Genomic DNA, 21980 nt, shown 5'->3' on the forward strand with positions numbered 1-21980 from the left:
AACTTCCACAGAGCCCCTTTAAACCACATTCAGACAAACAACAACTCTGTGATAAACACAGCCACCTCATTAATGTTGAATGGCTAAAAAAAACCACACAATTGCTTAAAAAGAAAAAGTTGAAAATTGCTCAACTTTTGCTGCGACGTAAATGCAACATCATGCAGTCAGGTGTTTTATTAACAAAGCAAATATGTGCAAATAAGCCTTTTTAAAATGTTGACACGGTATTTATAGAGTGTTACTTCATGACTGGCGAGAGACGAAAGATAAAATACTCGCCGCTGTGACTTGTTATAATTCTGTCTCATTGTATTAGAAACCGCTGTGCTGTGTTTTGGTGTCTGATAAGCCTTCAGACTCATCTGTTACTCAAACTGGACTTCCTGGATGGTATTTCAAGACCGGAACAACAAGCCTCCACCAACACAGCCCCTTCCATTGTTTTAACACAGGGCTGTTTTTCGGTCTGAATGCCCACTCAAAGATCAATTTGGGGGGGATGGGAGAGGGGGGGCAACTTCTTTGTTCTTTTTTGGTAAAATCAAAGTAAACAAGTGGAGACGAGATGAGGGAGCAGGAAGGATTCATGTGAAATGTGGTCTGAAGAAAAAACACTGATAAATCCAGCGGTATGAAACAGCAGCTACTGATAGCGATGTGAATTTCATCTGTATACTGAAGCTGCTACAACTATATTTGCATAAGGAAAGTTTCCAACAAGCCAGACTTCAGATAAATGAAGTTCAAGCGAGGAATGTCTGTCCAAACTGAAATTCTTGGCTAAATTATAACCTTATCTTTCAGTAAGTTATTAAATTTCAATTAACTTTGATAAATTCCTAATTTAATCCAATAATTTGCACCATGTGTCACCTAAAAAACTAAGGAATAGCTATAAAGAAGGCATTACTCCCTTATTATTTTGAGTCAAATGTACAGTTGTGCTACAACAGCAAACCCTTCAGTAATTATGAAGCAATCGATCAACTAACCAGGTGCCAGAATTCAAGTCTTTTTAGTGGTGACGCTGATCAAAGCTACTGAAGAACAACCATGAGATGCTGTGAAGTGGTGGCGAAGAGGCATTGTGGTCTTATAGTGTCACAACATTAACAGCTAATGTGGCAGATGGTGCTTATTGATCTGAAGACAATACAGTGAAAATCTTTCAACTTAATTACTTAAAAGTCTACAGTTTTCCTCGATTCTGAAACGAGAGCGAGCATCACGCCGTCACAGCTCCGAGACCGGTTTAAACAAAGCAGGTTTCGGTGGGGAATGTGCTCTATTGTATTGTTTTACTGAAACAACGTGACACGTAGGTGCAAAGGGAAGCAGCAACAAAGGAAGGAGGGTGAAAGAGGGAGAGAGGATACAACATGAAGAGAATAGCTAGTGGTAACAGGGGAGGTCTTACACACACACACACACACACACACACACACACACACACAAACACACACACAGCATGCAGACCAGTGTGGATTCTTTGCTTTAAATTGCCGGCCGGTGACATTTTGCCTCCTGTATATTTAAATGTGACAGTTTTTGTGCCAAAGAAAAGAGGAGGATTCACTGCATCCACCAGAAAGATATTCCCGTCCGAGTGGAAAGGTCCCTGGAAAAGATTTTGACCAAAATGTGACACAAAAACCCAGAATGATGAAATTCCTTCGTGCAAGTAAACCACAACACGAAATTCTTTTTTAAAAACAAAAACCTGATCAAAAAGGGGCAGAAAAGAGTTTTGATTCACAGTTCACTGCAGAATTACAGTAAGTTGCAGTAAGAAACTAGAAATATGCTCCCGTGAAGGAACTGACTATAAGGTATAAAGTGTATTTTCCTCGTATGTGTTCACAAGCTCGTCCAATAAAGTTGATTCTGATAGAAGACAGACTTGTAGCCATGACAGTAGACGATGTTTCAGATCTGGATGTTGCTGCAAAGAAGCTACAAATACTAAAATGTGGATGATTCACACACATCTTCAACTCGGGCAGAACAGAAGATCTAAACAATCACCACAGTTTCAATGTGGACGCCCAAGATTAGTGTCATCGATTCAGTGTCCAACTAAATGTGAAATATGGTCACAATCTCTCCTTCTGTTGCTGAGTTACGGCGTTGAATAACGGCCAGGAAAGTGTTTTTGTAAAATAGTATGACTTCACAGTGAAGTTGACCTTTGACCTTTTGGATGTAAAATGTCATCACTTCATCATTTTATCCTATTAGACATTTGTGTGAAACTTTGTCATAATTAGCATCTTCTTCTTCTGCCAAAAATGTGGTTTGTGAGGTCACAGTGTCCTTGGCGGACAACCCGAAAACATAACAGCTCCGGCCACGGCGGTCGCCAGGGCGAAGGCATAAAAAACCTCAAACCCAAACTGGACAACATCCTATGAATGTATCTAATGTCCTATGACATCTCAGCTTAACCCTTATACATTCACATGATTGGATATTAAACTATTGAACTTTTATTGTACAATAATAACCACGTATACACACACCGAATGATCACTACAGTCTACGTCATTCAGCATATCTTATACTGTAGAATATGATTATATAATAACAACTCTGTTTACCACAACTACTCTAGTTAAAAGTCCTAAAATTAAAATAGTGAAAGATAAAAAGAGAGATAATTATAGAGTAACTCATCACCAGGCCCTTATTCACCTTCAGTATTTTTCAAAGCAGAAACTTTTCCACTAACCTTTAGAGGAACTCTAAAATTTTATCGGATTTTCGACCACAAGAACCGAGTTCCAGTTTTTGTTCTTGGATCCTGGTTTTTCCCCCCAAAAAAAAGTCCCTCCCAAGGTAGTGCTTTCTTACGTTTTAGTGCTGAATGTTGCTGACTGGTCAAACATGAGCCTCAACAAAGTTTTGACTATTTCTATTATGAACATTACAACTTTGGATGTGAATTTAATCGACTTTTAAACAAAGTTCGCTGAATGTTTCTGACATCTTTGACTTGAAAGATTAAAAAAATAATAATAATTATAATAATTTTACTTACGTAAAATTGATGTTCCTATTGTAGAATATATAGAAAATATCAACATATTTGGGCTGGTGTATGATAAGTGAGAAGTGCATGTTTAGTAGGTTCTAGGGCTGTATTTTCTTGATTGATTGATTCATTATTTGCTCTATGACAGCCCACTTCAATGCTCTGAATTTGCTTGTTTTGTCTGACCAACAGTGCAGATCCTAAAAGATATTCAATTGACTGTCAAAGAGAAAGAATGAATCTTCATCTTTAAGAAGTCGAAACCAGAGAATGTTTAACATTTTTGCTTGAAAAATGACTGAAATGATTAATTGATTATCAAAATAGAGATTAATATAACAGTGATTGTGATTAATTTTCTGTCTTTGCAGCTGTAATGTTCAGCTGAAGAGTTATACAGACCGTTGCAGAGCCGACTGTGCAGCCGTGAAGGTATGACGGCTCCAAATGTTGTATTTTCACCAAAAGTCAACATGACTAAACCCTCCTTAAAAAGTTATGGTGTTGTTTCTGACTCATGCTGTTTCTGTCTTATGCTTGATGAGACGTGTTGCTTCCTCGTTCCAAAACATCTGTAACTGTCCAAACTGTCCCAAGAAACCAGAGTTGGGCCACTGGGCAAAAAGAATCTGGTCTCTAATAAACCCTGATAGTAAAGATGTCCAACAGATTTCCATCTCTGTTGAATGTTTATAGAACACTACATCTGAAACAAATATTAGCCATGTAGGCTTACTTTTGGACAGTCCAATAAAAACCAACATAACGGTGTCTGATATGATCTGTTTTGGAAAATTGGACATCCATGTTTCCAATATCACGTCCGCATTAAGCTGGCTAAATCTGAAGATACATATTTCTCTCCCCAAAACAGAGTTCTTTGAAAATGCTCTCCAGATTGGAGTAATCTCTAAATTCTGGCCTTTGCTTCAGCGTGTGAATGCAGAAACAGACCTTTTCAGAAACAATGATGTATTATTTGATCGTAGGTAACGTTTTTGAGCTGCTTTCATGTCGCTATTTATATACTGGGTGCAGATGTAAAAAATGTAAATTAGAAGAATTAAATTGTGAGTTTGGCTCCATTGAAACACAATATATATATATATAATACATAGGTTTAACCGGGCCGAGTCCTCACCAGATGTTGACTGTGATGCGCACTTTTGTTGAAGAAGAGATTACACCATTTTCAAAATTAGTCATCTCGGTGTGGACATAGTCTTAGTGTTCAATTTGAGCTGAGCGATCTTAACTGGAGTCTCATCTCTCGCGGTATGTTTGGTAGATTCTTGTCAGACTGGCGGGTGGTGTGTAGGGTAATAATTCGCTGGTGAGAATGACGGGTGGACGGGGATGAGGGGGGAAGGGGGATGGGGAGAAAGAGAAAGAGAAAGAGAGAGAGAGAGAGAGAGAGAGAGAGAGCAGCTGAGCCTCCAAACCAAATGAAATTCTCCACAGCTCCAGTGAAAACACAGCAGGGAGGGGGAGGAGGGGGAGGAGGAGGAGGGGGAGGAGGGGGAGGATGAGGGAGGAGGGGGAGGAGGAGGAGGGGGAGGATGAGGGATGATGAGGGAGGATGAGGGAGGATGAGGGAGGAGGGCGGTGAGGCTGGAAGTGGCAGCTTAGATGGACACATTATCTGAGAAAAAAAAAAAAAAGATTCACTGGAACGTTCTCACACTCTCCGTCTTTCTCTCTGACAAAACACACACACACACACACACACACACACACACACACACACAGGTCAACCTGCTAATATGACAGTGCTCGCTTGTATTTAAGTAGATGAAGTACAGCAGCTGATCATGTCACAGCCGCTCTTTTTGATAAACAAAGGCACATCCATGCATGATAAAGTATTTGTTTTTTAACAGAGAAACACTAACAGTAGATAAGAGTGTTAAAGTGGGAAAACCCACCGGTTGCACAAGTATTCCCGGTTTCTTTTAGCAATTTCGTCAATGCTCGTCATCACAGAAACATGGGAGTCCCCTGGATAATTTAACAATGATACAAGTTTATGTTATGTCTCTCAGTGTTAAATATTTCAACCTCCCTTCTGAGAAATCGAAACCCACGAGCCTCGGCCACCTTTTCTATGAAGTAGCAGTTAGTTAGAGGCGAATCAGAGCCGGAGAACGTTTGAAATGCCTAATTGTTGCAGCAGGGAACAAAACACCTCGCCATACTTTCATCTGAGCCCATGTATTCGCCCATACTGGCTTATCATATACAGAATATACTGGTATTTAGAGCTGCAACGATTAGTCGACTGACAGGAAACTGATCTGTAATTCTGATAATCAAATAATCTTTCAAGCAAAAAACTTTTTTATGATGTTTTTTTTATACTCCTCTTTGATAATAAACAGATTATCTTTGGGTTTTGGACTGTTGGACCAAAAAAAAAACATTTCCTACAGTAACAAGGGGCTCTGGGATCTCGGGATGGATATTTATCACAATTTATAATATTTAACAAAACCACACAAAGAATCGGTGGATTAATCAGTAATGAAAATAATCATTAGTTGCAGCCCTGCTGGTATTGGTGTTGGCTGAAGAGAAGAAACTGCAATGCAGAAATGCCAAAGTTATGTTTGTGGTGTTGTAGCAACCAGTTTATCCATCACAGAGCACTGACAAGGTTATTTTTCAACTGTTAAACGTCTCACTCACTACATTTCATAGTTACAAATCTTTAAAAACCTTATCTAAAACGTTATGTCATGTGTATACATAAAAAAAAAGCAGTAATCACTTGATATATCGTTATTTAAACTTCTGTTGAAACATTTTCTTTTTTAGCATTTTTGCCTTAAAAACTTGGACAGTTCAGATTGAAACAGGAAGCAAAGGGAGACAAAGAGAGTATGACGAGGCTGGAATTGAAAAGGGGATGTTGTGGTTATTTGGTATGTGCAACAACCGCTAGTCTGCCAGGATTCCCCTGGATTTCTTTCACTATCTAATATTAATGTTTCAAAAATCCAGTATCGGTCAGGCTGTGTGCAAAACTGATCCAGAATCCAAAACTAACACTAATTTAAGCATCTGAATGTAATCTTTAAAGTGTAGTGACTGGATGTTTCTTCCTGGAGTCGTAGCTGACTTTTCTTTATGTACACAGGCTCGCAGCGTTTCGTTTTTTTTTGTTTTTTTTTTAAATCAAAGAGCTAGTTATGTTCTGATGCAGCTGCTCATCTTTTGATGGTTCAATCAGGAGAATTTCATGCCCATCCAGGCCTTGGAAGCGCTCCAAAAGTCAGTCACTTAACATCGTCTATGCAAAAAAAAAAAAAAAAATTAACAGGAAGAGTGAAATAATCCTCCCACTTCTCAACTCTGTCACAGTAATATTTAAAAAAACAAAACCACAGAGCACCAAACTGAAGCTGGACTGGTTCTCATGGCTCTGTGCTGTCAGGGAGAGAGAGAGAGACAGCGACACTACTGCATCTGTCAGAGGCTTACATGTTATTAAAACGCCCGTATACACACACACACACACACACACACGGCTTAGCGAAACACGCAAACCAACTCTTGCATGCTCTTTCTCTCTCTCTCTCACACACACACACATACTGAATGACCCTCACCTCCGCCGTAAACACACACCTGTTAACGCTGCCGTGCTGCAGTGCAGATCAGTCGACTGCAGTGGAGCCGTAATGAAGGGAAACGGGCGGCGCGGAGACCTGTTTGATGATGAGGAGAGGCAGGTTGGAACTGGCCGGTGGCCGAACCACCTTGAATGGGCCGTTTCATCTGTCAGGAGAAAACACTGGCCCTCAAAACTGCAGACTGGCCGGCGATGAGCTCCGGTTTCTTTACACAATGAGAAAGTTGGAGAAAGACCAGCACAGGTTACCGGCTCCGTGCCCTCCCTCCACTCTCTTATGATATTTTTTTTTTTTCCAGCGTTAATCTCTTATTTCTCTTATTATTTATTACTTCTGTTATTTAAGAAGCTGTAATCATTCAGTGTTTTTTGATCTTTTTTAGGATGTGAGATTTATTTTTTACGTTTATTATTTTATTTTAGCTTGAATCAATTGGCAAATACATTGATTTGTCAAACAACAGAATATGAATCAGCAACTGTTTTGATAATTAATTAATGGTTAAAGACCTTTTAAGCTTAAAAAATAACTATTTTGAGCAAAAATGCCAAAAATTCTACAATATGAAGAGTTGCTGTTACTTTCTATTTAATTTCTGTGTTTAATATATATTAATATAATGCACCGTTACTGTATATTTGCTGTTAGTGTTTTGTTTTTGACAGGTTTGGTCCCAACTCTCCATTAACCAAATTTAAGTGGTCTTTATCAAATATATTTTATGTGTTTACATTAAAGACAAACATCATATCTTTATATATATATTCATATATTTATATTGTCACCAATATAAAGTATATTGTCCCGCTCAGGCTTTATTTCTGACTGAATATATTGTGTATGACTGTGATTTTTCTCCAGCAGACATTTTGACTTGTCATAGTAGGAAAAGCACAGGTGTTACTAATATCAGTAACAATAGCTCTGTTTTATTCAAGTGTCCCAGTAAGATGTGATAGTGAGCCAGCGTGTGCACTACCAGGACTAAAGCAGCTAAATGGGATTCAGCCATTATTCATTTCATTATTTGAATACTGTGACATTTTTAGAATTTGGTGAAAAGGTCTTTTATTTTTATACTTAACAAGGGAGAGCCCACAAACAACTGCAAACCGGACATTCACAAATGCACACACACACACACACACACACACACAAGTACACGAAATATTTCATGCAAGGTGCTTCAGTTCAACAGAGCACACACACACACACGATGCATGCGTGCTACAGATCTGGCACACAAAGAGTTAGCATGCGAGGGGGAACATGTTCACACACACACACACACAGACAGACACACACACACACACATAGAGACACACACACACACACACACACACACACACACACACACAAAGCATCAGAATCCACACACGACACGAGATCATTAACCTCGCACTCATCACGTGCTGTCCAAACGGCTGGTGTGCACAACCTCAAATGCAGCGTTCTGTCACATTACCGTCATATGACCATGTGACACACACACACACACAGACAAACACACACACACACACACACACACACACACACAATGACACTTTATGCATGTGTATGTGAATACAGAAGCTCAAAAGCCACAACTACCTCAACACCTTCCTTTCCAGAGAATCAAAAGATAAACATATTTTTGACAATGATTGTTAACTCCACTTACACTGAGAGAGGAAAATCTTCAGTTCTAAGCTTCAAAAGGTACAAATTCGGCCTCCATAAGAAGACAACTTTAGGCTAGGTTTTTTTTTTTCATTGCCTGAGGTGACACAGTACACCATAAATATTTTCCTCCCTTCATGACGACACTCAGAAGTAATGCTGTGAAACAAGAGTCTCCAGACCGCACCTTGATTCTGACTCTGACTTGATCCCACTGATTTTTACACCCAAATTAGTCAGAAATCCAGATGAAGGTGCTGTAAAACCAACAGTTTTCTATCATTTTGTTGCCTTTATTTACTGATTCAGGGTGCTGATGGGTTTTTTGGGGCTCAAATAACAAAAAGGTCCTCGTATAACTGTGTAATTGAAAACATCTGAGGACTAAGAGCTGCCAGCTAATATTACCGTCAGACAATTGACGTCTGGTGATACTGACGGCGGCTAAGGTTCCTGCAGTCGTCACGGCTTGTTTGACCATTAAAGAGGTTTTTGATGCACACGATTACAGAATGTATGTACGTGCTGCAGACTCAAAGGTAAAGCAAAATGTCAATACTAGTGCTGATACACAAACCCAGTTAAGGTAGCAACATCAAAATCATTTTTTGAACTTCATTTGAGGAATGTAGACGTGTTTTTTCTACAAGAGCTGCAACAGTAAGTCGATTAATCGATTAGCCGAACGGGAGAAAATTAACCCGACTGCTATTTTGATAGTTGATTAATCGTTTCAGTCACTTTTCATGCAAAAAAGCCAAACATTCTTTGTTTTCAGCTCCTTAAATGTGAGGATTTTCTGCTTTTCTTTGTCATATCGGACAGTAATACTACCAGCTGGTCAGAAAAAACAAGCAATTTAAAGACACCACCTGGGACAAAATGGTTATATAATAACAATAATAATTGTTAGTTGCAGCCCTATTTTCTACTAAACCGTTTTTTCATTTAACAAAGAAACCAAATGTTTGTGTCTCAACACAAGCAGTGATACAAGAACTTAGAGCCTAAATTAAATTGTCTAATATAAGCTCATTTAAAATTTAAATCAGATAAAAACTTTGCTAGCATTCAACAGCGCTGGAGCAGCAAACAGAAACCAGTTACTTTGCATCACAGCGTACTATGTCTCCATCACTCCTCTCTGTTTCCATTTCAGTTAGTTAGAAAAGAGTTTTTTGTAAAAGTTAACAGCCTGTCATGCTGTTATCCAGAATTACTCCATGTACAATGACACATAACAGAAAGCAGTGAAATGCAAGTTGACTGGTGAAGGCTTCTCAAGTGATTATTCAAGTTTTCAACATTTCAGGGGGGGTTGGGGGGGGGGCAGCTCCACACACTGCCCAGTTATGTTCGGTCAGATGCTTCTTTTTTGGGAATAAAGTGAGGCTGTACTTGTACACAGACCATGGCAGTACATTATATCTCTCCCCCCTTTACCCTGTAGCAGCCATGGACGCGTATGAACTTGCTCCTCTCCTCAGTATGAATTTAGTTAAATGAGATTTAAACGTCAATATCATTAAATTAAATTTCCATTCCCAACAGAGACGCCCTGTTCGCCGAGGGTCGGCAGCGTCTGACCCGAGGTCAACCCAGATTGGAAACAGAGTCACAAACCAAGGTCAGCTGACAAGTACTGACCCAATCAGATTAGCTTAAGATTTAACCCGTGTGACAGTGAGGGCCAGAGTGGAGTCGAAAAAACTCTCAGTAGTGACCCCTAAAGGTCGTGTCGGTCCTTTTACCGAAACACACCAAAGTAATGTCTTCGAGCAGCCGACGGTGTTTCCCTGTGAGCTCCACATGTTTGCTAGTAGAGCTAAAAAAAAAATCACTTTATTTGGTTTTTAAAGGGTGAACAGTAATGCAGTTCTTTTGACTCCCGAGAGACTGGGAGATGGTGAGGCTAATAATGTTGTGCCAAGCAGTTTTCTGCAAAGGATCTGCAGGATGTGTGTGTTTGTGTGTGTGTGTGTGTGGGTGTACGGAGGTTGTGTAGGCGGATGAGGGAGGGGGGGAGGAGGAGGAGGAGGGTAGCTTGCACACTACCTGGCCATTATATAAAGCTCCCACTCTCGGCTAGAGGGCTCTGTACTGAGTGCCAGCTCCCTCCCCATCCTCCTCCCCTCTCTGTCCTCCCATCCCCCCACCCCTTAGCCTTCCAGCTCCTCTGACTCAGGCTTAACTCTGAAATACCTCCGCCTGTTGTTTTCTCTCCCTCCTGCCTCTGTGGTATCAAAATCACAGCGCGCGTTGTAGATCAAACAAAAGACAGAGTTTGGGACTAAAATATGGATCTGGCCCATTCTTCCCCGAGCGTGATCGGTTCATGAAACCCAGCTGGAGCGAGTTCAGAATGATTTTCGCTTTTTTAGTGCGTTACATGTTGTGCCACCACACCTGGGGCTAAAGAGGTCTAGTCCCAGCTTGCCACAGGCTGATAGTGAATCTGAGACCCGTCCCTTTCGCCGCAGAAAGGCACAAAGTTGTGATGACAACCACCAGGGGTTTGTAATCCGGTGCCAAAACAGTGCAGGTAAAAGCTGCTGGTAGCAACCAAACAGCACAGGTTTGCTGCCGTGTATGTGGATAAAGACAGGTTGTAGGAACAACTTGGACAAAGAGCTGCGATGGTAACGTGGTGCTAACAATCGAGCGGGGGACAAAACAGGAAAACACCTGTTAGCTTATCGCTGACCCCCCCCCACCGTGTTGAAGAAAGAAGGAAGGAACGGAAGCCAAAAGGCAGCGAGAACAAAGACATTAGACACCAAAAACCTACCGGTCTCATCTGGCAAGAAAACGAAGAAGGGTAGGAAGACACCGATGAGTTACAATCGCCCTTTTGATCCTGTGATCCTCGAAATTTTATCGAAATCGCAGTATGGCCTACTGCAATATGTGTCAAAATACCATTTTATTAGGATAATAACTGCTGTGCTGCAGAGATGTCCTGACCTACACATCATATTCCACAGACTTAGAAAAACGTCTTTTTTTGATACAGATAACCTAAAAAAAAATCACTTCTTAATATGTTTTTCAATGAAAATGAGAATCACGATGTAAAAATTAGCATTCCCTCTAATATCGCAATTACAATATCAGTCAAATTAATTGCAATTAGATTTTTTTTTTTTTAAATCGTTCAACCCTAGTCAGCAGACGCCGAGATGAAGGAGAATCGTAGAGACGGTAGCCCGAGACTGCAGACTGTGAAGCAAACATATGGTAGAGAGCAGAGAGCTCAGATACCTTTTTTTTTTTTTATCTTAAGAGCGGCCTCTCTGATGTTGAGCTACATCTTAGGACAGTCTGGGGATTGCAATTACATTACCGTGGTCCAGGTCCCAAGCTTCATTCAGAGGGAGAGAACAGCCTGGACCGGCACACCAGGCCGTCCTCTCAGGTCTTCAAATCCAATTCCAACCTCGCCGCAGCTGCACGATTGGAAGAAATGTGCCTCGAGTTGTTTTTTTGGTGAAATTACAACTATGATATACAGTATAGAGCAGACAGCTATTTATTGCTGTTTTCTGCTTCTGGTTTAAGATGTTCCCTTATCCTTATGTCATGGTTTTAAGTCATTTTGAAAATAGGATTATCAGAATACCATTTTCACTTATTTGTTTGTATTGTATGCTTGAATTAGCAGCTTTATTATAGTGCATATTTATGTTGCTATCAGCTTAACGGGAGTAATTATGTTTGAAATGAATATGAGCTTAATATTCAATTAAATCTACTTATTGATACCTGATTGTCGCGTGTCAGGACGACCCGATACTTCAGTCACACACTGAGTTTTTAAAAGCGCTTATATCAAACTATACAGGAAGATGACAGGCTGCTGGTGCTGCAGAGTCTGCAGTAGGTTTGCCAGCTCTAATGAAAAAGAAAACTGCAAAAGTCATTTCTGGATACTGAATACTTTTCCTCTGAAGCAATATTATTTGACAGTAAAAATCTTTCACCATGGTGGTTAAATTAGGATAATGCTTGGAATTGCAAAAGAAATGGACATCTGTTAACAGTCACACGCACACAGTAGCTATACGCAGTCCGTTTGATAACATGCATGTGCATATTTCTCTTTTTATTGGGTTTTTTTTTACCTGGCGTTCAGTTGGGTATCAAGCATTCAAGAATTTCACTAATATTGATATCATGGTGCCGTTCCTGTGTCTCACTGGCTGCCCGGCTCGATGTGGTCATTTCCTTTCCTTACGAAAGTCCGAAGAAACTTTTTGAATCAGGCCTCGTAGATCTAATGTGAGTGAAGATTTCAGCTGCTGGATCGCTTATTTCTCGCCTCAAATTCAGGTTATATTGTCTATATTTCATTTTAATTTTCAAAATTGAATTAACATTTGAATATTGCCCATTGTACAGCGGGGGGACAACTTTGAAAATTAAATGTCAAACAGCTTTTTTCCATTTTCATTTTAATACGGCCACAGAACGCCCGTACCAGTGAAAATGAAAATGCAAAGTGGATTATTGCATTTTCATTTTTACTCAAATAACAATCATTATACTATTGTGGAATTACATTTTCATTTTCAAGTTTACATAATCGTTTTAATAAAAGTCCCCAGTGGCTTCCCATAATTAAAAAAAAAATCTATTTTTTCAGGCATTTTATTGCAGGAAAAAAAACAGCCTTTCTTATCATTGCTGATTGAATAACTTCATGTTGTTTTCTTACTGTTGGTCAGACAACATGATCTCTCTGGCCTCTGACTCATTTTGATGAACATTTGTCATGATTGTATATTGTTGCACTATGACGTGTTACTGCTGTGAGAAAGTTGCCAAACTAAATCTCATTAAATGACAATAAAGATCTCTTATCAGATTTTTTTTTATCTCATTTTAAAGACTAAACTGATAATCCTGAACAGTGAAAATACTGATAAATAAACCAATTATGATTTTAACTCTTAGTGGAAGCTTCCAGAGACACAGTGCTGATGATCACTACTCACTAACTTGTATATTAGAGTCACCAAACACTCCACAGGTAAGAAGTGACCCACTGGATCATCATAATAAGTTCATTTAACTTTAACCAGGAATCAAAGCAACTCTTTAAAATGTAGATATCACAGCAGGCTGCTTGCTAAAGGATGAAAGCTGTTTGTTGAATCAGTGTCTTATGCTGCGGTCCCTCAGGTTACAGGGTCACCGGAGAGGCTACAGCATGCGCTCACTTCTAATATTAGTCATTAACCCTTTAAGCTGACTGCACAGGACTCTACAGAAACATCTCTAATAGACGGCATCAGTCGCCCAGAGATATAAAAACAAGAAATCCTTCATCACCTCAGACAAAAAGCTCTACGGGACCACGAGTGGTACGACATGACGGGGACAAGAAGACACCAAGACAGACAAACACCTGGCAGAGTTAAAGTGTCTTTTCATTTGATGACATTTAGTTTTCATTTTTCTTAAAATATCAGAAAAAAAAATCAGTATGTGGTTATTTTCTGTTTCTCAAGACCACATTTCCCTTTAATGCTCAGTGTTTCATGTTGTAATAATATATATTAAATATAACCAGTTAGGTATGTCAGTCCATTAATTATGTTTCCATGTCGACGTATTTAGATCACGTTGCATCCAGGCAACTGTAAAAATAAAGTCTGCATGTGAAATCAGAAGTTTCAAAAGAAAACTCCTCATTAACTTGTGCAGAAAGTGTCCAGAATTCTGTTAAAATCATTGTTTCCTGTTTGGGGAACCTGTCATGTTGGTGTTATCAGGTGTTGTTGGCAACATGATGTTGCACCAAAGCAGCGCCACATAAAACTGAAGCCTGAGATTTATGGGGGGGGAAAAAAAAAAACACGCAACTAATCTTGATGCATGCGTAACACAGAATCTGATGCCACAACTGCTGCGAATCAGAAGTGAATTATGAGGCACAAATTACAAAACGTGACAGTAGAACTAAGCTCTGCACACAAGTTGCCGTGTGCCTCGTGTGGAAAGATTTATTGACTTTAAGACGAAGGTCTGACATACACACCAGACTATGAAAGCCTGCAGAGGAATAAAGAGTTATTCTATGATGACAGGCTTTTCACGGGACATTTTTTATTCATTTATCCCTCCGTATTCACACAAGAATCCCTCTGATATTCCAATATTTAAAAACCTAATGCTACTGCCAGGAGGGTGGTCAGTGAAAAGCCTGTCTTTCTCTTCCAGTTGGAAACGCACAACCGAGCTCCAAACTGCTACCTACCCATGTCCGTCTCAAATGTGACATGTTTCCACGGCAACAGGACTGTGTGTAACAAAAAAAAAATCACCAAAGGAGCTCCATCTCTGGGGCGAAGCGGCGCAGAAGTCGATGGCTGCAGACAAATGTGTGCTCTCTCTCGCGGGGGGGGGGCAAAATATCGGATGACTGTAAAGCTTCGATGCCGGACTTGAACTTATAGAACAAACTGTGTGTGTGTGTGTGTTGTGCAGCCTGAAACCGCAGCGTTATCTTCACCTTGCAGCCCTAACTGATAAACTTCACCAAATACTCAGAACAAGGAAAAGGGCAATAACCCAGCTTCAACAGTTTGTTTACAGGTCTCTGCAGAAATTACGTACTAAGCTCCGAAGCTCTCTAAACACCTCTGACATCTGTGTAAAAGACGAGACATGCAACATCTGGGAGCTGGAGAACATCCGCTGTGCAGTGTGATCGATCAATCGCCAATATGATTTTATTTTTTTTCCTTACTTTCGTCTACAGTAGTTGTCTTTTATGTCTAAGGTGATGCTATAAAAAGCCACACTATCTCATTTTTAAAGACCAGTGTGTGCTTAAAACACACACACCGAAACCTACATGTGTATTTAAGCATTAAATCCACCAACAGAAGAGAAGAGTTATCATTCAGTTTGATGATTTCTATGTGGACGTCTAATTCTCTTTCAACTGAAAATCAACCGCTACGATAATGACAATGGAAATAAGAGAAATAGGCAGGTGCTGAAAGGATGTAGGGGAGCAGAGAAGAGGGCCTGTATCATTAGGGATTAACCTAGCCACAGGCTCTACAAATAGACTGTCTCCACCTATAAGCCGCCAGCGCACAGACAGTTATTTGTATTGCCAGGTTGCTGCTGCCGCAGCTCCAGAGAAGAGAGAAGACAGTTCAAAGAAGCTGTGGCGGATCGGGACTCCTGTGAAACAAAATGCAATGCAACAGGACACATTTGGGGGGGGGGACTGGAAACATCAGAGGCTTCCATGAGCACAGGTTTTGTCTGATGAGGCTGCATCATAGATTCAGCAGCACACTATATAGTAACATAAACGCTTAAGAAACCATGAACAAAGCAGGCAGCAGTGCAAACCGATATATTACTGTCACAGATCAATTCTGCAGAATTACAGGTGTTACAACAGAGCAGGTGAAGCCTTAACGATCAAGTTACTAGAGCTGCTACAATTAGTCGATTGATCAGTTTGTTGATCAGCAGCTTTCTCTCGTCTTACATTAAAATCAGCTGATTGTCTTCGGGATTTGAACTGTTGGACGCACAAAGCAAGATGTTTCGTGACATCAACTCCAGTTTTAGTAAATCTGTGATGGGGCCTCACAGCCTTTTTCATTGTTTTCTGATGTTTTATAGAACAAACCGGTAATTGAGAAAGTAATTGATCGATAAGGAAAAGAATCATTAGTTGCAGCTCAACAAAAATATGATCAGCAACGACTTTCAATCTTTTTTTTTTCAAGCAAAAATGTACGTTTGCAGCTTGAGACCAAGAATAACGAGACACAATATCACAGCTGGTTCTGTCCTCTCTGCCCTTATGGCTGCTGACAAAAGCGCCACATGATGCACGTGGACAGAAATGTGTTCATTAAAATGACAAATTTTCATCTCAGGTGGGGAAACAGCAATAAAATGCTGTGATGTACCATCGTTACTGCTGATTTCATTATTTAAATCTCTTCATTCATTTAACAGAGGAAGGCGGAGAGGCGGAGCTCATAACATTACAACATAAATACATCTTGATTTTATCAACGGCCATCGCTTATTGTTCCTTCAGTATTCAGGTCGTAACGACGTGTCATCGCAGTACATGAATGTGATGATATGCAGCATGTAGCTGAAGACATAGATTGTTAAATGCAGAAACACAATCAACACAGTCAGAGGTTTCTACTGCTGCCTGATAAAGTTTATAGTCTTAAAAAATATCCTTATCCTACTCTGGAATCTAAGAATAGTTTGTGTGAAGGCTTAATTTGGGGTTTGTGGGCGAATGAATTAAACTCCGAACATGTTCAGACATTTGCTCTTCGTCTGGCGAAAGTCTCATCCTGCATTTTTTTATTATTTACTTTTGTAGATAAAGATCTGCTTTCAAAAAGTTCTTTAAAAGACAATTAAAGAAAGGTTCAAGTTTTTTCAAGCCTATCTTCAAACCATCCTGCTGAACTTCAGAGTGCATTTTTACACAGAATGAACACAGTTGTTTGTTGTCTCCCATCACTTACACTGAAATCACATAAGGGAGCTCCCTCAGCTCTGCTCAGCCAGTGTGAAAGTGACCAATAACTCTTTCAGTGTACACGAGGACATGTGACTATTGTTTGGAGAACCTCTCCTTTAAGCTTTTGCATTTTACACAAAAACCTTTCAGACAAACTATTATAAAAAGTGAATTTTTTCAAACTTGAATATTTCATTTTTGCACATTTTGCACAGAAAGAAGAAAAGCTTAATAAATAAGTCAAAGGCTGTAACCAACGACTACTCTCATAAATCATTTAATTTGATTTGTTTTCCCCCAAATTAATCTATGAATTGTTTTTCAGTCTTTTGATCAGATGTCATGTCTGAAAGCTATATCATCAAATTGTTTTTTATTATCACATAAGACTGCAGGTTATATATAACCAGGGAATTTCTGACACTTTTGCAAAAAAAATACAGTATTTAATTAATTGATTATTACATTAATTGCAGATTATCTTTCTGCCTAATCAATCATATGAGCACTAAATAAATCAGACTTCACTTTGTTAATAAATATTGTGACTCGTCCTGGACTTTCACTGCACTGTTTCGTCAGCAAGATGTGCTGCAGCATTAATATTTCAAACACTGTCGAGTGCACTCATAGTCAGGTTATATATTAAGTAAATTGTTTTTGATCAAAGTTTTTAACAACCGGCAAATATCAACACTTGAGAGATTCACTGCTGAGCAAAATGACACAACATCTAGACTATAGCAAATATTTATTAAAAATTAAAAGAAAAAGAAAAAAACTGGAAACTTTCGAGCCAAATATGCTTCAAACTGTAACATCTGGTGTAAACAAACTAATGTCAGCAACAGTGGTGATCGTCAGCACTGACGACTGATTGATCAAGAAAGTAATTTAATCAAGAAGCTTAACAAAGAAACCACTGGACAAAACATACTAGACTGTCTCAGTCTGTCTTCACAGACTTGTTATGTTTTTTTTGAGTGTTTGTCTTTAAAAAGGTAAAAGTAAAACCTGCCGACTGCTCAGGATGGAAGATTTATTTACCGGCTCTCGTCTCACTTTGCTTTTGACTGAATATTTTTGTGTTAAATTAGTGTTTCAATCGTTAATGTTTAGCAGTTTCACTTATGTAATAGTTAACTCGCTCAGAAGTTGTTTTTCTTTAAAGCACAACTCCTCCTCTTCACATAACTCAACAGGAGTTATGTGAAGCTCATGCTGAAGATATTTCCACCTAAAAACTAAAGAAAAAGGTAATTTTAGAGATGTTGCAGTTGACTCATGAATTCCTGTGATAATAAAAAAAGTCTTTGCTGGTATTTTAGACAGACAGAAAACAAAAGTACATTTCCAGAACTATTTCAAAAAAAAAAAAAAAAAAATGTTCATACCAACACAACTCTCAGACAGCTCGAGAGCTTTATAGTATTCATGGACTCACAAAACTACCAGAAACCTCTTTGATTGTTTCTGTTTTGTCCACAGAATTCAGATTTCAGACTAAGATTTCACTGCTCTCGGGGCAGTTTGTCAGTTTATTTATAGTTTAAAAATCGGTTTATGATGCTGCGGATTTATTACTGATATAAACAATCGACACAATCGTTCCTTAAGCTGAGTATGTGAAGTAAGATCAGCGGGCATGAAGTTAACACATAAACACATAAAGAAAGCAGACGAGCAAAATGACCTCCATGTTTGGACGGACGAGAAATCTGCCGTTTTTTTTTATTTTTAAGTAATAACAGTAGTCTTAAAGAAATGTCACTGCTGTCAATCAAAACAAGGTTATAACTGATTAATCTAATGTTTTATTCAAAATCATTATTAAGTTAATCTTTTAACCTGTAAAAACATAACCACTGATGCCCTTCACACTTTAACCAGAGCCTGAAGTTATGTTAATTTTGTTCGACCAAAAAGTCCAAAAAACCCTCAAGCAGAGCTGAAACAGTTTATCAATGAGTAGATCAACAACTATTCTGACACATAATTGATCATTTGAGTAATTTTTCAAGAAAAAAATATTGATAGTTCCTGAGTTCCAGCTTGTCACTTGTAGGGATTTACTGCTTTTCTTTGTCTAATGTGATAGTAAAGTACAAATCTTTAGGTTTCTGACTGGTGTTAGTTTGGATAAAACAAGCTCATTTGACATTTTATAGACCGAGCAACTGATTGATTACTCCGACAGATTCTAGCAGTTTAACATACAAGCTATTTGCAGCCCTACTGTGAGGATTTGATTTACAGTAAAAGCAAACAAATGTGCAGCTTTGAGAAGATGTGACTAGATTTACACAAAGCTGCATTTTCTTGTCTTATCCTTTAACCAGAAAGCCCGTGATATACAAGCACATGTAGCGTATATATACTGTAGTATGACCACATCTGGCTCTTCAAAAGAGGCAGAGGGTTTAGCTGTAAATCTGTTCATTACAGTCTGTATAGCTGAACAGCAGCTGGCACAAAGACGCATCTATACAGATCCACAGACCCCAGGCAGGCAGTGGAAACACGCTGGGGAAATGTCTAAAAATAGCTCAAGACTCTGATCAATAACTGCTAGATGGGTACCAACCCTGCTTTACAAAGTTAAATTAAAAAGGACTGGTTCACAATTTTTCCAAGTCTGTCTTAAAACAACAGTCAGGAGCCCAAAAGAACATTGAAATAGGTTTTCCTCGCTGAAATTATTCCTCTTGTTCATACTGAGCAGTAGAAGGTCCCTTCATAATGCACTTACAATGTAAGTGATGGGGGACAAAATCTACAAGTCTCCTTCTGTGCAAAAATATATTTAAAAGTTTATCTGAAGCTAATATGAAGCTTCATCCGTCCAAATGAGTCAAATCAAGTGCATCTCTTTCAATGTTACAGTCTTTTTAGTGCCACAGTTCCTCTTTTTGTTACTATACTTCCACCGCAGCTCAACAGTGAAACACAAAGAGGGAATTTGTTGCTAAAAAGACTGTAAATATGGCAGATATCTACTTGTTATGACTAACTCAGACTGATGAAGCTTCATATAAGCTTCAGATAAACACAGTGGACACGCTGTGGACTTTGGCCCCCATCACTTACATTGAAAGCACATTTGAAGGGGATCTTTTAATAGCCAGTATGAACAGCAGAATGATTACAGCAAGGAAAACCTCTTTCAGTGTTTATATGGACACCCAACTGTTGTTTTAAGACCGTCTTTTAACCATCATCCTGCCAACATATTTAATATACAAGGACTACCAACTGGGGTCCCTGGGGACCCCAAAACTAAACTACTGGAAGAAACAACCACCGTAGCAAAATATTAACTTATTTCTTCTCAAAACATTATTAGTTGTGTAATTAATCATCTGAAAAAAACAGGTTATTATTATTTCAGGAAAGTTACAATTAATTTGCATGAATATATACTTTTCTTCAATATACATTGCAGCTTTTATCCCGAGTACAATCTCTGCACAAAGCCTTTAAAATGACTGAGAGCGCGCCCCTCCCCACTTTAAATTAGGACCCACAGCAAACATGAACTCAGTAAATAGTTCCATCTATTAAAACTGCATAAGCCGAATTGGGTGGTCCCCCAGGACCCCAATACACTGGTATTTTTTTTTTTTTTTTTAAAAAGCACTAAATAAAACAAACGGAAAACAATCATATGAAGTCAGCAGGAACAAATTGATTAACAAAGTCATGAAAAATTAGAATGACAAATGAATAAAGCACCTGTGAGATATGAGAAAAAGTAGACCTGCGGGGTCTGCGGGACCCCGGCCGGTAGGATTAAGGTCAAAAACGGTGTGTCAGTGCTGTAGGGTAAACAAAAAACTGAATGTGGATGCAAGGTGCATCAATGGTGGTGTTTAGAGGACGCTTTGCTGATATCGATCTGTATAACGGTTAATCAGCTACCGTTACAAGCAGCGGCGTGTTTTATTATAACAGAGCTCGTTATCAACAGGTAAAGTGAGAACCAGGTGTGACCTGAACAGGCCGAGCAGACGCCACAACACCCGCAGACAGACTCGGAACCAATAACAACTTTACAATCATTAACATGTGGAGTATTTTCTTGCACATGTGGCGTGTTTTCAAGCGAGAGCAGACACGCGTGATGCCGCTGTCATCCACTGACAGTCCTGCAGCCTGTCGGCGCGATGACCCGCTGAAATAAAACCTCCAGCAGCCCGGACAGAGACGCGTTCATCACGGCAGGGGGTCCGCCGCTTCCTTCGTGTTCAAATATGAAGCAGAGGATGGTTATGAAGTGAATACCGCCCCGCCGGGAGCTGGTGTGCTGGAGAAAACGGTCCGTTCAGCCAAAGCAGCGCGTCTCAATATCAACATAAACATGCCCGCGCAAGCTTTGGCAATAAAGTTGCTGCTGTGTTTGAGCGACAAACAGCAACATCTGACAACATCTCAGCCCCGCGAGGCTTAAATCACCGGAGCACGGTGCGACTTGACAATCAAAACGCGCACAAACCGAGTAAATTTATAATGATTTCAGGCTGCGCCTTACCTTCAGTTCCGCACTCTCCGCCATCTTGTATTTCTTAGCGCAGGCGTGGTGTGGAGTTGTCACATGACTGGGACGCGCAGAGCGCCGCGTGAACGCGCACACAGCCACAGGGGTGCGTTCAGGAGCACAAAACGAAGTCATGAAAAACAGCTGCAGAACGTATGAGGATTTTTCCCCCTTTTTTATTGAGCCCAAAGGTGGAAGAAGTATTCAGATCATTTACTTCAAGATCCATTCAGTCCTCCTGAGTGTATCAGTGCTTTAACACCTGCATCTTTGACCTCAAACCACCTCAAGAAATATAAGATAATCCTAATAAAGCAAAACACTGTCCACTTTAGTCTTCAAACCCCTATTTATAAAAGCTTTGCTAATACCTAATAGTGTTTGCTCTATTCATTTAGAAGTTTAAAAAGGTGTCTCACCAGAGAAAGGAAGTAATTTTTATTTAAAGATATATATATAAAAAATATTTGCTTGGAACAATAATGTGTGTCTAATATGGTTTTTCCAGAAAAATAGTATAATTACCATGTTAAAATCCTTAAAATTGTATCTACTTCCTCTCCCTTTTTGAAAGGCCAGAATCTATAAATATGTAAA

The 21980-nt window shown here is 39.4% G+C and overlaps 1 protein-coding gene across 1 annotated transcript in view; it reads right to left on the minus strand.

The window, feature by feature from the left end:
* Window positions 1-21546, minus strand: part of LOC137179544 (E3 SUMO-protein ligase PIAS1-like) — a 62813-nt gene extending 41267 nt beyond the window's left edge. Inside the window, exon 1 of the mRNA XM_067584308.1 lies at window positions 21378-21546. Coding sequence (XP_067440409.1) covers window positions 21378-21518 — 141 coding nt within the window. The 5' untranslated portion in view covers window positions 21519-21546. The remainder of the gene's footprint in view (window positions 1-21377) is intronic.
* Between the last annotated feature and the right edge of the window lie 434 nt (window positions 21547-21980).

The sequence above is a fragment of the Thunnus thynnus genome, chromosome 1 (genome assembly GCF_963924715.1).
Source record: "Thunnus thynnus chromosome 1, fThuThy2.1, whole genome shotgun sequence".
Lineage (NCBI taxonomy): Eukaryota > Metazoa > Chordata > Actinopteri > Scombriformes > Scombridae > Thunnus > Thunnus thynnus.